The sequence below is a fragment of the Lepidochelys kempii genome, chromosome 14 (assembly GCF_965140265.1).
Source record: "Lepidochelys kempii isolate rLepKem1 chromosome 14, rLepKem1.hap2, whole genome shotgun sequence".
Classification (NCBI taxonomy): Eukaryota; Metazoa; Chordata; order Testudines; family Cheloniidae; genus Lepidochelys; species Lepidochelys kempii.
Genome location: NC_133269.1, coordinates 14,175,985 through 14,191,800, shown reverse-complemented (window position 1 = coordinate 14,191,800; position 15,816 = coordinate 14,175,985). Strand labels below are relative to the sequence as shown.

The 15,816-nt window shown below is 57.1% G+C and overlaps 1 protein-coding gene across 7 annotated transcripts in view; it reads right to left on the bottom strand.

Moving 5' to 3' along the window:
* LOC140897608 (polycystin-1-like) overlaps positions 1-15,816 on the bottom strand; it is a 61,531-nt gene that overhangs the window by 25,818 nt on the left and 19,897 nt on the right. For all 7 annotated transcript variants that reach the window (XR_012154760.1, XM_073310426.1, XM_073310428.1 and 4 more), the window contains exons 11-25: positions 14,508-14,782; positions 13,051-13,809; positions 12,417-12,548; positions 11,221-11,396; positions 10,244-10,380; positions 6,338-9,993; positions 5,865-6,014; positions 5,264-5,401; positions 4,307-4,589; positions 3,442-3,664; positions 3,037-3,196; positions 2,784-2,924; positions 1,912-2,053; positions 923-1,513; positions 190-346 (exon numbers count right to left, since the gene is read on the bottom strand). Coding sequence is in view for 6 of the 7 variants with exons in the window: in XM_073310426.1 (XP_073166527.1) it covers positions 190-346; positions 923-1,513; positions 1,912-2,053; positions 2,784-2,924; positions 3,037-3,196; positions 3,442-3,664; positions 4,307-4,589; positions 5,264-5,401; positions 5,865-6,014; positions 6,338-9,993; positions 10,244-10,380; positions 11,221-11,396; positions 12,417-12,548; positions 13,051-13,809; positions 14,508-14,782 (7,120 nt within the window). In the remaining variant the exon portion in view is untranslated. The remainder of the gene's footprint in view (positions 1-189; positions 347-922; positions 1,514-1,911; positions 2,054-2,783; positions 2,925-3,036; positions 3,197-3,441; positions 3,665-4,306; positions 4,590-5,263; positions 5,402-5,864; positions 6,015-6,337; positions 9,994-10,243; positions 10,381-11,220; positions 11,397-12,416; positions 12,549-13,050; positions 13,810-14,507; positions 14,783-15,816) is intronic.

The following is a 15,816-nucleotide window of genomic DNA, read 5'->3' as shown; positions in this document are numbered from 1 at the left end:
TGCGCACTGAGGTTGTTGCCCTATAGTGGTTAAGAGCTATGGATCTTCCCCTCTCCCTTAGCTCCCAAATACCCTGCTAATCCTTCCCCCGGCCCCGTCCATAAGGCAGGTGAAGCCCTCAAACCCCAGGGAGCAATGCTGCAGGAAGGAACCTGCAAATTCCAGCACAGGGGGTGAATGGATACTCACGGAGATGAAAGCAAGATGGTGACCTCCCTGCTGCTGCCTCCTTGCAGGCTGTCAAAGATGATTTCTTCCTTCCAGGCGTAGTGGAACTCATTGGGAACCAGGGTGTAGTGCCCGTAGAAATGGATCGAGGGCTCGCTCTCCTGGCTAGGGTCAAAACCTGTAAGGAGAGGGACGGTCACTCCCCATGGGCTTGAAATATTCAGCCAGGTCTGGCACTTATTTACCTGGGCATGGGGAATCTGTGCTTCGGAAGGGCACAGCAGCAAGGAAGGGGACTGATCTGGAAGGGCCACTTCCCTCACCCGAATGAGAATCTGGGTGTTTGATGCGGAGAAAAGCAACAAACTGAGCTGACTGCGAGTCACCAAACCCATGTCACTTGTAGCCTCCATTTGCACTCCGGCACGCACCAGAGGGAATGTGTGTGAACAGGTGGATCCCTGCCCTCTGCTGATGGCATCAGGCTCATTCCAGGGTTTGTGGCTGTGTCGCCCCCTAGGGGCCTGCCTACAAACGGGCTCTATGAGTCCTAAAGGGCAGCTTGTGGAGAGTCTCTGGCTATCACTCGGATCCCTATTGTCCCCCATGCCGTAGCTGAGGGTCATGGTGCCTCTATGCAAGAGGAAGAGGGAACCCCAGTGCTAATCTGCATCAAACTGCCCCCCTCCACTAGCTGGACAAAGCTCTGCCCATCTCAGACCACGAGCAGCTCTTTGTCCTGCTAACGACTCACCCTCCTGCACAGTGACGCCAACACGGATGTGCACCCCCTCAGCATGGCTTCCCGCTGAGGCCCTCACTGTGAAATTGACTGACTCCCCAGGAGGGAGGAGGAGGAGCGTCGGGGGAGAGGTCCGCTGCTCCTGCTGCCCCGTCGGCAGCCTCAGCCCGATAGCCCTCTCCCCGGCCAGGTTGGAGACTGGGATGGGCGCCCCTCCAGGAGTGGTGAACTCCAGCAGCGCCAGGCGGGTGGAGATGGAGGAGTTGGCGTAGTAGTTGAACGGGAAAGGGTTGACGGAGATGTCCATGAGCACCTGCACCACCTCCTGGCTCCCTGCCAGCTGCCCGGCCACCGCGCTGGGCACGGAGAAGAGACACCGCTCAGAGGGCGCCTGGCACAGCAGGTTGGGGGAGTCGGCCCTCTTGCCCTGTGTGCGGATCTCCGAGACAGACAGCGACAAGGTCTCCTCATTCAGGACCCGGGACCTCATCAGGGACTTCATCAAGGCCCGGGTGAGGTTGAAGGCGGTCAAGGCCGTGCTGAGACCAGGGGTCCCAGATAGAGGTGGGTGGGGGGCCGTGTCCAGTGCTGATAATGTGCTCCCTGGGAAAGATTTCACACCCCTCGGTTAGAGTCCTGCTGCTTCCCCTGTTCCTCCCACGGCCCCACCTGTCCTCACATCTCCCTTCACTAGGGCAGCAGCCCCACCAGCAGCACAGAGCCCCTTAGTGTCAGACTTCACCTCAGGCCTGGCAAGGCTGCTGAGAACGACAGTCCAGGAAGCAGAAGGCTGCTGTGTCCTCAAGGCCATATCTGCAGCACCCAAAATCACCGAGCCTGACTGAGGCACTTAGAGCTGGGCTGCTACTGGATCAGAAAGCTGCCCAAGACACTGGGGGAGTCGGTGGCAAGAGGGCAGAGTCATGGACTCCCAGGGATACAGCCCTGCTGCCTCCCACGCCCCAGTCCTGCCTATCACACTGAGGTGGCTTGTTGCTTACCCAGAATCCCCAGGATGCTGTTGCCGGCGGAGGTGGGCGTCTCGTGACCCTCCTCCGTCTCCGAGCTGATAACTTCAATCATTCTCTGGGCTGCTGCCAGGGTCCTGGCCTGGCTTTCGGGGCTGAGCTCTCCTGGGAATGCCTGAAGATAGGAAAGGGGGCCCCCAGGTCACACTCCAGCAGATCTGTCCTACCTGCCTCAGCTTCCCCACCTCACTCTCCCCCTATCACGGTCGCATCCCGCAGACTTTGCTCGCCCCTGACTCCCACTCTCCGTCACCGCCGCAGCCAGCCAAGACCTGCCAATCTCCCCACCCCACTCCACTCCTCCCTTCTTCCGCCTAAGACGGGGAGGCGTTGAGAGAGCACCCACCATTGCAGCGCCCCTCCCTGTCCCTATAGCCCTACCCAGTCTGCCCGCCCTGCAACAGGGTGCCAGCAGGACGTGCTCACTTCTCTGTCTCCCAGGCCTCTCTCCAACTCTCCACTGACCCAGGCAGCAGGAGCCATCACCACATACTCTCTTGTCCCTCTTCTCCTGCACCCTGCTCTTTCACCCTGATGGGAGGAGGTTGAGGGGCACTGGGCTCCCGGATTCCCTCTCCGCCCATTCCTTAGGCAGCTGTCCCAGAGGAGGCCCTGCCTCCACAACAAACAGCCCCATGCCAGGGGGCTTTGCGAGCACATGGGGGGGACCAGGGGGCTATTCACACCCACCCAAAGGGGCACATTTTCAGTCTGGTGCACGGGAAAACGGAGGCAGACAGCGAGGAAAGGGAGGCTGAGGAGAAGGGGCTTTCCTCAAAGCAAGGAGCCTGTCTGCCGCCACGGGAGTGACAGTCAGGGGAAAAGAGATAAGAGCCAGGTCCTACCACACACTGCTGCAGCACCGCGCTCAGCTGGGCAACCTCCTTCACACTGGAGATACTGAGGGAGGCCAGGGCTGCGGTGACGTTGCTGCGGATGGCGATCCGGTCCCTCAGCTCCTCCTCATTGCCCTGGCTGCCCGAGTTCTGGAGCACACACGCACGAGCACTCGTGAGCGAGGCACTCTGCTGGGAGAGGGGATGGGCGTGTGCATGCAGGTGTCAAGGAAGAAGGGGGCTACCGCAGCGGAGCCCTTACCTGATTCAGCACGGTGATGAGGGCCAGGGAGTATGGGATCACCTCCTGGGGATTGCCCTGCTGGACCACACCCCACAGTGCTGATTGGCTCTTGTTCTTCAGCCAGCTGGTGACGGTCGGGAAGCCCGCCGGGAGGACCGGCATGGCGAGGGGCAGGGTCCTGGAAGGAAGGAAGGAAGGAAATAAAGTTATCCCAGCCAACTCCAAAGGCTTCATTCCTCCCAGCAGCCGGGGACAGTGGGAGCTTTGGACCCGTCAGTGGAGCCATTTTCGAATCCAAAGCATAGTCCAAAGACACTATCGGTTGCCTCTCTGATCTTTCAGCTTCCAGGACGCACACCTGTGCCGAACACCGGCCAGGCTCATCTCCTCGTGCGCGCCCCTCCTGGATCTGCCCACACTCACTGATTCAGGGCCAGGGTCTTCGCCCCTTGCGAGTCCTCCAGCTCAACCAGGACATTGACAGCGGTGTGCCTGCCACCTGTGGCCGCAGGGAGGAAGGTGCCGAAGGAAGATTTGATCCCGCGATAGAGGCAGAAGTGCTGGCAGTGCCTGCCGTCGGGGGGACACCTTTCAGCAATCAGGGTGTAAATCAGCTGCACTGGGCTGCTATCTTCATCCACCCAGCCTGAGAGAGCAGGGAAGGGAGACATGGACGGAGGAAGAGCAAGTGTGACTTAGCTGGGAGTCCAGAACACGGGCACCCACCCAGTCACTGCATCTTGGGCTCCTTCAGGCCATGGTTGCATGTGCGACCTGCCAAATCCCCCGGCTTGCAGCCCAACTGATTCCTCCCTCCTCTCTTGGCAGGACTCTCAGCCTCAGGCCTCCCTGTGTTCCCAGTGCCGCGTCGGGCTCTGCAGCTATTGCTGACATATGTTGCAATACGGAGCACCAAGAGCATGTCAAAATCACCTGGCTTAACCAGGCAAGTGCAGAAGGCTGGCAGCCGGCCCCAGAGACTCTGTCACCTCCCAAGGCCCTGAGAGTCTATCCATTATTGTATGCACAGAACCCAGATCCGCACCTTGCCATAGTCACAGTTAGCCAGGCCAGGTGCATCGTCAGCATGCCCATTCGCTCCCACCCTGGGGGCTTTGTACCGGGGACTCGGACTGAATATCCCTCTCACCCTCCCATGTACATTGCACTGGGCTGGGAGCTTCTCCCTTTTCGATGGCACTGTGTACTCTTTGGTGTCCAAATGACCAAATTCTGCCCTGTGCATGCGTGGGGGGCAGCTGCCCAAAGGATGCTCTGGCAGAGTTACCTGTGCACTGGTATGAGACCAGGGTCTCCAGGAGGTAGAGGTCGTGTTCAGGTGTCAGAGTGCAGACCCCTCCCCTGGGCGGGTTGTTGGGAGTCAGAGTGATGCTGGATCCCCCCTGCAGCTCCCCGCCAGGCTGGGAGGCTGACAGCGTGAAAGAGTAATTCACCCCATCCCGCAGGACCCCTTGTCTGATCACCAGGTCCCGGTTCGAGTCCCCCGTGGAGGTGGTCACATGGTCCAGGGTCAAAGGTTGTCCATCTGAACTCTGAGCCGTCCACTTGTACTGCAAGGGTCAAAGACAGAGACATGGGTGAGACAGCAGCCCAATAGGGGTGCCCAGAGAATCAGACTGTCCCTTCTATAGTGCCCATCATCCAAGCCTTTCCCAGAGCTGACAAATCCCAATGCATGGAGCCTCACAGCACCCGGCGGGCACATTATCCCTAAAATTAAAGAGGGGAAATCTGAGGCACAGAGAGGTTAAATGACTTGACCAAGGTCACCCAGAGAGTCAGAACTAGAACCCAGCAGTCCTGCCTTCCAATTTCCTGGTCTAGTCACTCAACCATTCCTTCTGCTGTAAGATTTATCCTCTCTGAGTTATCTCCCAGCACCCTTTCCCCAGTAACACCCCCTTTCCTCGTGGGCCGGAGCACCTCGAGTATGGCTAATCAGAGTTCACGTTCCCTCAAGCTCCACAGATCAGCTGGCTATTCCAGTCAGTGCAGGGTCACTCGTAACTGTAAGCTCAAAGCAGCACCATGAGCCTACGGGCATTTATGGGGCGAGGAATGGGGGTGGGGGGAGAGCAGTGCTTGGAGAGCAGGGATCTCTCCACTGGGGTGCGCATTAAAATCAAACCACCAAACCTCCTCCCAAGTGGCAGGAGCTGGGGTGTGAGCAAAGTACAAGTGGCTCCATACTGGACTTTTCATGCATCAGCAAAGCAAATCTCACTATGGTCCTGTTGTCACAGCTCTGGCACTGTCCAGCCAGAGTGACGTGGACGCTCCTGCTGATTTCATAGCTCGACAGGGCGCTGCAAGAACGGCACTCGATGGTCACGGGCTGGATCTGGCCAGCCTCGATCCAAACCTGCAGGTGGACGGCAGGATCATTCAAACCACATAGGAAAACAGCCCTCCCCTGACGTACACCCCTGTGGAAACGGAGCAGCCCCAATGCAATAGAGGGGATGAGCTCCTGGGACACAGGGCGTGAGCCCTTGGTGACAGGCGAGTGTGCCTGGCACCCAAAGCGGGAGACACAAGGCCCAGGCCCTGGGGCTGGGGTCAGGTGCCAGGGTGGCAGCACAACCACATGGCTGCTGGCTGGTATCTGCCCAGCACTGAAGGCACATGGACCAATCCACGCACTTCCAAGCTGTAACCCCATTTCTTGAGCAGCCCCAAGGCTCAGCGAGGGGTCGTCGCCCACACGTTCCTGCTGAGAAGGCAGCAACTGCCTCCGTGACGGGGCTGGCTCTGTGCCAGTGAGACTGAGGGTCTGGTCCCTCAGCGTCCTTCCCCAGACTGACCCCTCCCTACTCGAAGCTCACCATCTGGGCCACGGAGACTGGTTCCTTCCCCGGCTTCTTCACAGTGAGAACGAAGCGATAGCCAGTGTCTCTGCAGAGCACAGTGTGGGGAACAGTGACGCTGGCCCCTCCCTGCAGGCGAGGTGGGGCACACCAGGGCGAGGACACATTCTGAGTGGGAGACACACAGAGAGACCTGATTAACTCACTCCTGAGCTATCTGTCCCTGTCCCACGCCTGAGCGGGAGGACGGACGGACCCTGGACAGCAGGCTGAGGATTGAGTGATCAATGGGGGCGGGCGTGGGATGAAGAAGTGGGGAGCTGTGAGGTGGGGGGGTTTGGAGTTACACAGTATCCTACAAAGGAGGCACCTGCCCTCCCCTAGACTCTGATCCAACCCCCTCTGCTCCAGGGCACTCAGAGCCCCAGCCCCTCCCACAGGCGAGCGGAGATGAGTGACGACAGGCACTCCTGCTGGGTTCCCTTTGTTACCTCACAGCTCCAGTGATATTCCAGGGAGGAGTCTGCGTCCCTCCCCACGTCAGGGTCGTACGACCCGCTGCCATCCAGAACCAGGTCCAATTGGGCAGACCAGCTCCTCCACGACCCGCCTCGGATGAAGGGAACCAACTTGCTGGGGATGACGGTGATGAGCAGGGAAAGCGTCCGGGCCAGAGGGGTGTGCTGGAGGGAGGCAGTGAAGCGCAAGCAGTGGGTGCCGATGTCCAATGAGAGCTTGGGGAGCATGAGTGATGGGGTGAGCAGGTCTGTGTGCTGCAGGGGCACCTGGTCGGCCTCAGCCAGCTGCTCACAGCTGGGGCTGCTGAACACCTCCCAGAGATACAGGGCCTTGTAGGTCGTGCAGCCTTTCAGGTCTACACTGGCCTCAAAGTAGCTGGTGCGGGATCTGGGGACAGATGAGGGCAGCTCCACCAGCCTCACCATGGGGCTGTCACACCCCAGCTCCCGCACGGTGACCGTCATCTGCACCAGGACAAAGCTGACCTCATTGTAGATTTTCACCTCCACTAAGAAATCCCCAGCACGGACATAACGGTGAAACATCCTCTTGTCCCCGCTGCCGGCAAAGGTCTCCTCTGAGTCCCCGAACTTCCACACGGAGCGGAGATCGCTGCCACCCATGACCGCCAAGTCAAATGCCACCGTCTGATTGAGGAAAGCCCCAGTCCCATTGCTGGACAAGGTGGCTGCCTCTATGGGCACCTGCAGGGCCACAGTCACCGTCAGAGACGCGGCACAGAACGGGTTACTGGCCTCTACATGAATGGTCAGGTTACCTGCTCCGGGTGGCATGTACCCAACCTGCTGGCCTGCTGCTTTATAGGCAGGGTGCCCAGGGAGGTGAAAGATCCAGAAGAAGGTGACATTCTCCCCAGCTCGCACCTGTGCCATGAGCGCCAGCTCTTTGTTGGACTCCAGGACGGCTGGGCAGCAATTGGGGATGTGCAGCCCCCGAACCTTCTCCAGCACCTGCACCACAACGGAGGCCAGCTGCACGCTGACGTTGTTGGAGGCCGACGCCAGCACCCGATGAGAACCCGCCGCCGGGAAAGAGAAGTGATGCGTTCCTCCACGGACATCCAGGCTGAGCCCCAAAGAGGGGACGGCGAGAGCAAAGCTCACATTCGTGCCCCTCTGGGTGTGCAGCGTGAAGACTACCCTGTCATCGGTGCACACGTCCTGCTTGTCCACTTCCACTGCCAGCCCGGCCACGGGATCTTGGACGGCCACAGGATGCTGGACTGTGTCCTCACTGACATCGTTCCAGGCTCGGAGGTCCACCTGGTAGACTCCAGCCGCACTGAATTTGCAGGAGACGTTCTGTCCACAGAAGAGCTGCTGCTTCTCCTTCCCCCGCAGCTGCCACTCCCATTTGACATCAGAGCCTGCTGCCACCGAGCCCCAGAGCTGCCTAGAGGTGTCTGACATCAAGAAGAAGGGGAGAGAGCTTCCTTCCACTGTGAAGCTCACCCTGGAAACGGGCTCCTGGACTCTCAGCTCTGTGGAGCCGTTGCTGGAACCGAAGACGTTGGAGACGGTGACAAACACCAGCTTGGAGCCCAGAGTGGAGTAAGCGTAGGACAGAGAGGAGGAGTTGGTGACCAGGGGCCGGGCATGTTCCTCAATGTGCCAGGAATAGAGCAAATCAGTCCCAGAGGCCACAGAGACAGACAGGTTCACTGGCTTTCCCAGAGCCACGCTGTCGCTGGCGGCCCGGACCTTCACACCGCAGACTCTCGCCACCACCTGCAGGGCGCGGCCAGCAGACGCCTCTCCCAGCACATTCCCAGCTCTCACCTCTACCAGCAGCTCCCCACTCGCATTGTAACAGTACGTGAGCGACTGTCCCGTTGCGGTGAACACTCGGCGCAGCCCTCGAGAAATCACCCAGCGGAAGGTGAGGTTGGAGCCCTGGGTAACCTCGGCGGTCAGCATAAAGGGCTCGGCAGAGGCCAGGTACCTGCCCTGCACCATGTTCCTGCTGTGGATCTGAACCCCCTGGGCTCGCTCCTGGACCTCAATAGTGACATTCGCCTTCTCCGCGCTCACTGCATTCTCAGCTGCGACAAAAACCATGAAGACACCGGTGGCAGGGAAGGTGTGGGAGAAAGTGGAGGCCCCCTTCTGAAAGCCACGTGGCTCTCCAATAGCCCAGAGGTAGTGCACCTGGTCTCCTGATGCTAGAGAGGCGTGGAAGGTGACCTCCTGCCTGACTTCACAGACTGGCCGCTCAGTGCTCAGAATCAGCAGCTGCACTGGGGCCAGGACCGTAATGTCGAGCGAGGAGTTTCTATGGCTGACCTGGTTCTCTCCGGTCACGGTGACGGTGATGTCTCCGGCTCCGCGGTAGGTGTGGGAGGTGCTCTGACCTACCTGCGGCGGAGAATGGTCTCCAAAGTTCCACAGGAAGGTGGCCGCACTGTCCCAGGGGACCTCAGCCATAAAGAGGTAGGAGGTGCCCAGTGCCAGAAAGCTCCCCGTTTCACCGCTGTGGAGAATGGAGATGGTGCCAATCGCCCTCTGAGCCAGGATATCTACTGAGGCATTTTGCTGGCTCACCGTGTTCCACACAGTCACTGTCACCCGGTATGATCCTCCCTCCAGGTAGGTGAATGTGATTTCTGGAGACCCCGAGGTCACTGGGTCCTCACCAACACCAAAATCCCAGTGGTACCGATATTGGTGCTGGGGGTCTGGCACTGGAACAACCTCAGCCTGGAAGCACGTGGGTTCCCCTAAAGCTAAAGCCAGCATCGGTGCCGTCAGCTTAACCGACCTGATTCGATCCTCCACGCAGATGGCCAGTTGGCGAGAGGTGGTGCTTACTGTGCCACGTACAGTCAGGTTCAGCTGGTAGCTCCCTGCTGCTGGGTAGCTGTGAAAGACCGTGGGGTCCCCGTCCCCAACAGAAGGGGGGTTGCCATCTTGGAAATCCCAGAAGAACTGAACTCCTTGGCTCGGCCCCGTTACCACTGCTTGGAAGGGAGTCCGTTCCCCACTGGAGAGACAGTTGGGTGCTAGGATGTTGGTGATCTGAAGCCGGTACACCTCTGCAATGGTGGAGACACGGGCAGAGGTGGCGGCATTGTGAGCCATCACCGTCACCGTGTAGTTGCCTTCCTTGGCGAAGGTGTGAGAGATGAAGCTTAGATTCAGGTTGCTGTAGACGAACCCGTCCCCCATGTTAAAAGTCCACAGGACATCTGTGCCAGAGGCCAACACGGCACTGACAACTGTGGCTGAACCCAGCTCAGTAGGTCCGCTGGCCACCAAGCGGAGACCCGTGACACCTTCACTGACCATCACAGCCACGTCAGACGGCACCTCACTGAGGCTGTTGTTGGCCCGCAGCACTATGTTGTAAACCCCGCTCTTCTCAAAGCGGTGGTGCACCAGCAAATTCACTCCCTCCTGCGTGGGAGAGCCATCATTGAAGTTCCAGGAGTAAACAATGCCGTAGGGGGAAGGGCGGGGTAACGCCTCGAACTGGGTCACCTCGTTCACCAGCGGGGAGGCTGGAGTCACCAGAATGGTCACGGAAGCTATAGGGCAGACCGCACGGACTTTGGCCACCCGCTCCACTCGATCGTATTTGTTGATGGCCTCTGCAGTCACTGAGTAGTCACCTGTGGAAGCAGAGAAGAAAGGCAGTGTGGGAAGGAACCGAGGTTTCTAGGACTCTTGTGCCTAGAGAGAGAATGTGTCACTCCCATTGTGCTCAGGCTGTTTCTCTGTACTCATTTGAACTATAATTGAGACGGTATCTCTCTCCCATCATCCTTCTGTATTCCTTTCCCATTCTCTCTCCCTCTCCAACTTGTGGACTAAGAGCCCTTCTGAGCCCAGGTGACCCCTCAGGATCAGCCCCTTTCTTACCTGGTTGAGTGTACGTGTGGGTCACTCTGGCCAGCACCTGGACCCTCTCTCCCTGTGGATCTGGACGTGACAGCTGAGAATCGTAGGGGGGAGACAAGAGGCTCTCCACCTCTGGGCTGCCATCCCCAAAGCCCCACCTGCAAAGAGAAACAGCTCCATCTCACAGACAGGGGTCTGGTTCAGAGACTGGGCAGTTGTGTGAATATCATGAATTCTCAGCGTTAGAGCAACAAATGCAAATGTACATTTTGGAAGGGACATTAAAGCTCATGTTTCAAGGCTAAAGCCAGTCTCTATCTAGAAAGGATCAGGAAGAAATCCAACATCGGGGGAGAAAACAGATTATCTCACATCAGAGAAAGGTGCAAAAAACCCAACCCCACTGTAGCCGAAGACAGGAGGCTGGGCGAGACGGACCTCACATCTGATCCAACATGGCAATGCTTATGTCCCACTATCAGTGCATCTTTTCCAGCTCAGTCTCTGCCTAGTTTGTGGTGTGGGCTTTGCAGAAAGTTGTTGCCTAGAGAGCGCTCCTTTTGGCATTTACTGACATAGCTGGCCCAGGCCCTCCAACGCCACATCACCTGAGAACATTTCTCATCAGAGCCACTGGTAACTTAAGCCCGTTGGGGGTGGATCTCAAACCCAGCCAAGTTTTACAATTCTATTTTCACCCCTTGAATAATCTCCACATATCCCACCTTGGTTCCTCATTCCTGATGAGAGATACCAGTTTCAACCTGCCACCTCTTAGAATACCCCTTTACAGCCTTGACCCAGCTGCGGGGGAGAAAGGACTCCTGTCAGAGATCACACATAAAGAGGCACTGATACAGGATGTCAGCAGATGGTACAAGGAGTGCTGCCCATGAAGGCTGGTCTCTCTAGGAAGTTCCTTGGTGATCCGCTCTGGGATCAAACCACATTAGTCTGCGGGAGGAATTCTCCTTTCTTGGACTCCATGGGACTCTCACCTCACAGTGACTTCCATGGCAGTGTCCACTTCCACCCTGAACACGAAAGTCTGGAGGGTGTCAACTGCCACCACCCCAGGGAGCCCCAATATCTCAGGGTTGGCTAGTGGATTCATAGCCTCGGCTGCCAGTGCCACTTCCACCACCTCCGAACTCACAGGGTTCTCAGCTCGCAGCTGTGCGGAAGGAACAGAAGGGCATCAACCACGCAAAGAAATTTGAACAGACGGCATTCCCTTCTTCCGACTCCCCAGCTACTCCAGACCTCTGACCTCCCCGCCCACTCCACCAGGACCGTCGATGCCTCCCACCCCACAGTACCATGACCATGGATTCTCCTCCCCCCTTGATTTGTCTCTCAGACCCTGGCTGCAATGCATTCCCATGCGACTCGCCCCACCCATGTGACACGCTCCCCTGATTCCCAGCATAGTGCATCCTGCCACCCATGTTGGGGGAAGAGGTCCAGGGAATAGTAGCACTGCAGTGATGTTCTCATTGGGAGCACAGGGAGAGTGGGGCCCGGAGCCAGGAACAGACGTTGGCCTGAGGGTCAGGAAAATACAACACATGGAGATGTGCAATGGCGGCTAATCACTGCCCAGACAGCACCCTCTGGCAACTCAGCAGCGGCAGAGTGGAGCATACAATGACTCCCATCAGAAGTTAAGTCTCCGTGGGGGAAAAGCAACTGGGGCAAGTGTGTAGAATTCAGAGTCCTGAGTCAAGCTGCTACTATTTGACAGTGGCTGTTCCGTGCTTCTGCCTGATGTGTCTTGAGTCCTGCCAGGCCTTCGGCTGAACGAGCAAGTTTTTACACCCTTGTGTTTTGATTTTAATAATAATTTGCATATTTGTCTGCCTATCCATCATTCCTCCCAAAAGTACCCCTCTGGGGGTGGGGAGTAATACGGTGCTCCTGACTGAAGGGTCTCCTAGCATTTTATAAACATTTAACCCCTTCCGAACCAGCCAGTGAGGGGGATATGAATTACCGCCTCCTTTTTACAAGCGGAGAACCTAAAGCACAGAGTGTCTTATTGAAAGTCACACAGCACAGCAGTGGCAGAGCTAGAAAAGGCACCCAGGAGCCCTGACTCCCCAGTTCCTTGTTCTGACTCCGAGACACTCTTCCCTTGCTCTATGATCTGGGCCACAGCTGAAGGAACATAGGGTTGGTTCTCACACTTGCTCACCTTCAGCTGGTATGTGGCAGGCCTCTTGAACTTGACGCTGTAGGTCTGTCCATTGTAGGCGAACATGTCCATGTTGTCGATGACCCAGTTGTAGGAGACAGAGGAGCCCTGGGTCAGCTCTGCGGAGAACACCTGCCAAGCAAAACAATCAGCAGTTTACAGCAGACCTATGGGCTGGGCTCAGATTGCTTCCTCTTGGTTGTGTTGAGTAGGGCTAAGGGTGGAAAGTGCCAACAGGCCTAAAGCAAAGCGATGGAAGATTTCACCCACATGGAACATCGGCATTTGCCTGCTCCCCAGCAGCCATGCAATGGACGTAACACAGCCGGCTCCCTGACACTGAAGCAGGAAGGTGAGACACACAATGCCCCATGCTAGCCTGGCTTTTGGGGCCCCAGTGCATCCTGAGGGAGAATAGGACAGGCTCCGGGGCTACCCTTCTTGGAAGTTTCTGCTGGATGAGGACAGGTTCATCTTGCAGCTGCGTGACCATAGGTTTGGTGTTATAGTAAAACCTTCAGGCAGCCCATATGCCAGCATCCAATAGGGTGACAGAGTGGCAGCGGGGCCAGAGATGTTGGAGGGATGCCCTTGATTATAACCCAGCCGTAATAACAGCAGCAAGATGACCTACCTGAGACACATCCACTAGCATCCTGCGGGGGCCAGGCGGCACCACCCGGAGCCCTTCGATGACATTGTATGACTGGATCTTCACCGACAGCTTCTGGGAGCTGATCTCATTGGACACCAGCACATTCAGCATCTCCATTCTCGGCTCCTCCATGCGAAGCAGGGCCGAGGAGAACCAGGTATCTGCAGTGTCTCTGTGGCAGGCGGGGACATGTGCTACAATGCTGCCCGGGCAGGTGGCCTCAAACAACACCCCAGCCTTACCCACGGGTGCCATCCAGCGAGCCATGGCATTACAGCCAGAGAGAATCTTGATGACAATCAGAGTCTCTCTCTTGGTGGCCACATTGAGCTTCCCGCTGACCGGTGTCGGGTGGATAATCTGCAGCCCACCAACCTTGGTCTGCACCTCCACCGTGCAGTTCACCTGCCTGCTGCTGACCGCATTCCTCACCGTTGCCGTGTAGGTGTACGCCCCGTGTGCCAAATGCCTGGCCAGCCGCGGCATGGCTGCAAAGCTCCAGGTCTTGCCCACAAAGGTCACTCGGAGGTCACAGACGACATGGTCCACCCAGGTGGGGCTGGTAAAGCTGCTGATGCTTCCCTCCCACCAGCCAGCCTTTGCGAGGCTGATATAGCTCTGCCGCCAGGGGGAATGGGAGTGCTGCCGGCACCGGAGGAGGGAGCTCACCTCTGCGTTATGCTGTATTCCAATAATGTCGTCCGGAGACACGCTGATCTCCTCTCTAGGCAGGAGAACCTGAAACACGCAGAAAGAGTCGTCTCCCATTGCAACCACAGCCTCTGCTGTAACCAGACCCCGGCCTGCGCCTAGTCTCCATGAAACATCCTGCCTCCCCACGTTAGTGGTGGAGAAGAGAGCACAAAGAAAGGAGCAGGAATCAGGGGAGAGCAGGAAAGGAGAAGCCAGGGGAAGGAGAGTCACAGGCTGGCCAAAATTCCTGTGACATGCCTTCATTTTCCTGGGACCATCCCAGAGTTCATTTCAGGCATCGCAATGCAAGTGTGAGGGTTGTCTCTTCACACCACCATGTGGTGTTGACACAGAGTGACGGTGTGTCTCAACATGATGATGTGGCCTGAATTACACATCACCACAAAGACTCATCATGGTTTCAGAGTAACAGCCGTGTTAGTCTGTATTCGCAAAAAGAAAAGGAGGACTTGTGGCACTTTAGAGACTAACCAATTTATTTGAGCATAAGCATGAAGTGAGCGGTAGCTCACGAAGTACTCCTTTTCTTTTTACTCATCATGGTGTCACAGTGGGATTTACACACACACACGCACGCACACGCACGCACGCACACGCACGCACACGCACGCACACGCACGCACGCACACGCACGCACACTTGGAAGAAAGGGCAGGAGATGACCGGGCAGTAGAAGGTGGGAGAGAGAAGATGCAGCAGAATAAGGTCATGAGAGCACTTACCTGGACATGCCTGTTTGTGCTGCTGGGAGCGAGGAGCAGGGGGAGGTCAGCCACTGGCTGGTAGAAGGGCGGGGTCCCGCTGTAACGTGGGGGGTTTTGGATGGGCAGGATGCTGGAAGTCACATTCTCAAAGGCATAAGAGCTGCAAGGACTGGAGACGTTCAAGCAGCCTTCTCTCAGTGGGCACCACTGCTGCCCGCTGGGGCAGCGACCCGTGCCGTTGCAGAGCGGCCAGGGGTGACAGCAGGCGAATGGCGAGTGAAGAAGCTCGCAGCCTGGGAAGAAGCACACGTGCTGCAAGATATGCTGGCCTTGGAGAGCTCAAAGAGGGAGCAAACCGAGTTATGGTTTGTAACCGGCATGTGTTCCCCTAGACACGTGTTCCAACAAATCATTCATATTGTAGCGACATTTCCAAGCCATGCAACTAACTTAGCAGAGCCAAGCAAGCAAGGAGAGAAAGGGACCAGGCCATGTTCTGGAACTAGATCTGGAGCCACATCTGGATTTCGAACACCCCAAAGTTTGATCTGGACAAGCTGGATGAAGCAAGAGAGTTTCCTAAGCTGGGAGGCAGCATGGTCTGGTGGACAGGGCACTTGACTGGGAGTTCGTTCTATTCATGGCTGTGCCACTGACTGACTATATGGCCTCTGGCAAGTCACCACCCGTCTCTGCCTTGTTTTCTCCCATCGGTATCAAAGGGACCATGCCAGCCCACTGGCACTTTGCTGCCTGTGGATTCAGGACAGCACTACAGGTGTGTCTACTTTTACTATAAACCAGAAACAACCAGTTCAGACTGAGCTCCACCCAAGCCCAAAGGGACAATAGCCCCCAGCCGACGGGACACCAGAAAAAAGCACAACATCCTACTCAGGACATCCTCACTGAGGGAGCATAACCTAATGGCAGGACGCTGTTAATCATTTCCCAGCAGCCTCTGGGAGATCATTAACCCTCCTGTGGGTGTCCGATACAAACCGTGTCACCAATCAGAGCGCTGGGAACCCTGGTTTTGTCTCATTTCAAAAGCATCCGAACCTGGTGGGTTCCAAAGGCTGGCACCAACTGGAATGGTCGGCCAGGTCAACACTAGAAATGTTTGCAGGTGTAGCAAGGTTGGTGAGGGAGTGATCTGTGCGTCCCATTTCTCTGCTGGCAAAAGCCCTCGTGTAGATGCAGTTATCTCAGCACAAAGGTGCTTTGGCGGGAGGAGCTTATTTTGCTCACCAAACTGGTATCAGCTATTCCGCCAAAAGCACATTTTTGCCAATATAAGCGGCCTCTCCGTTTGGAGGGTGGCTGG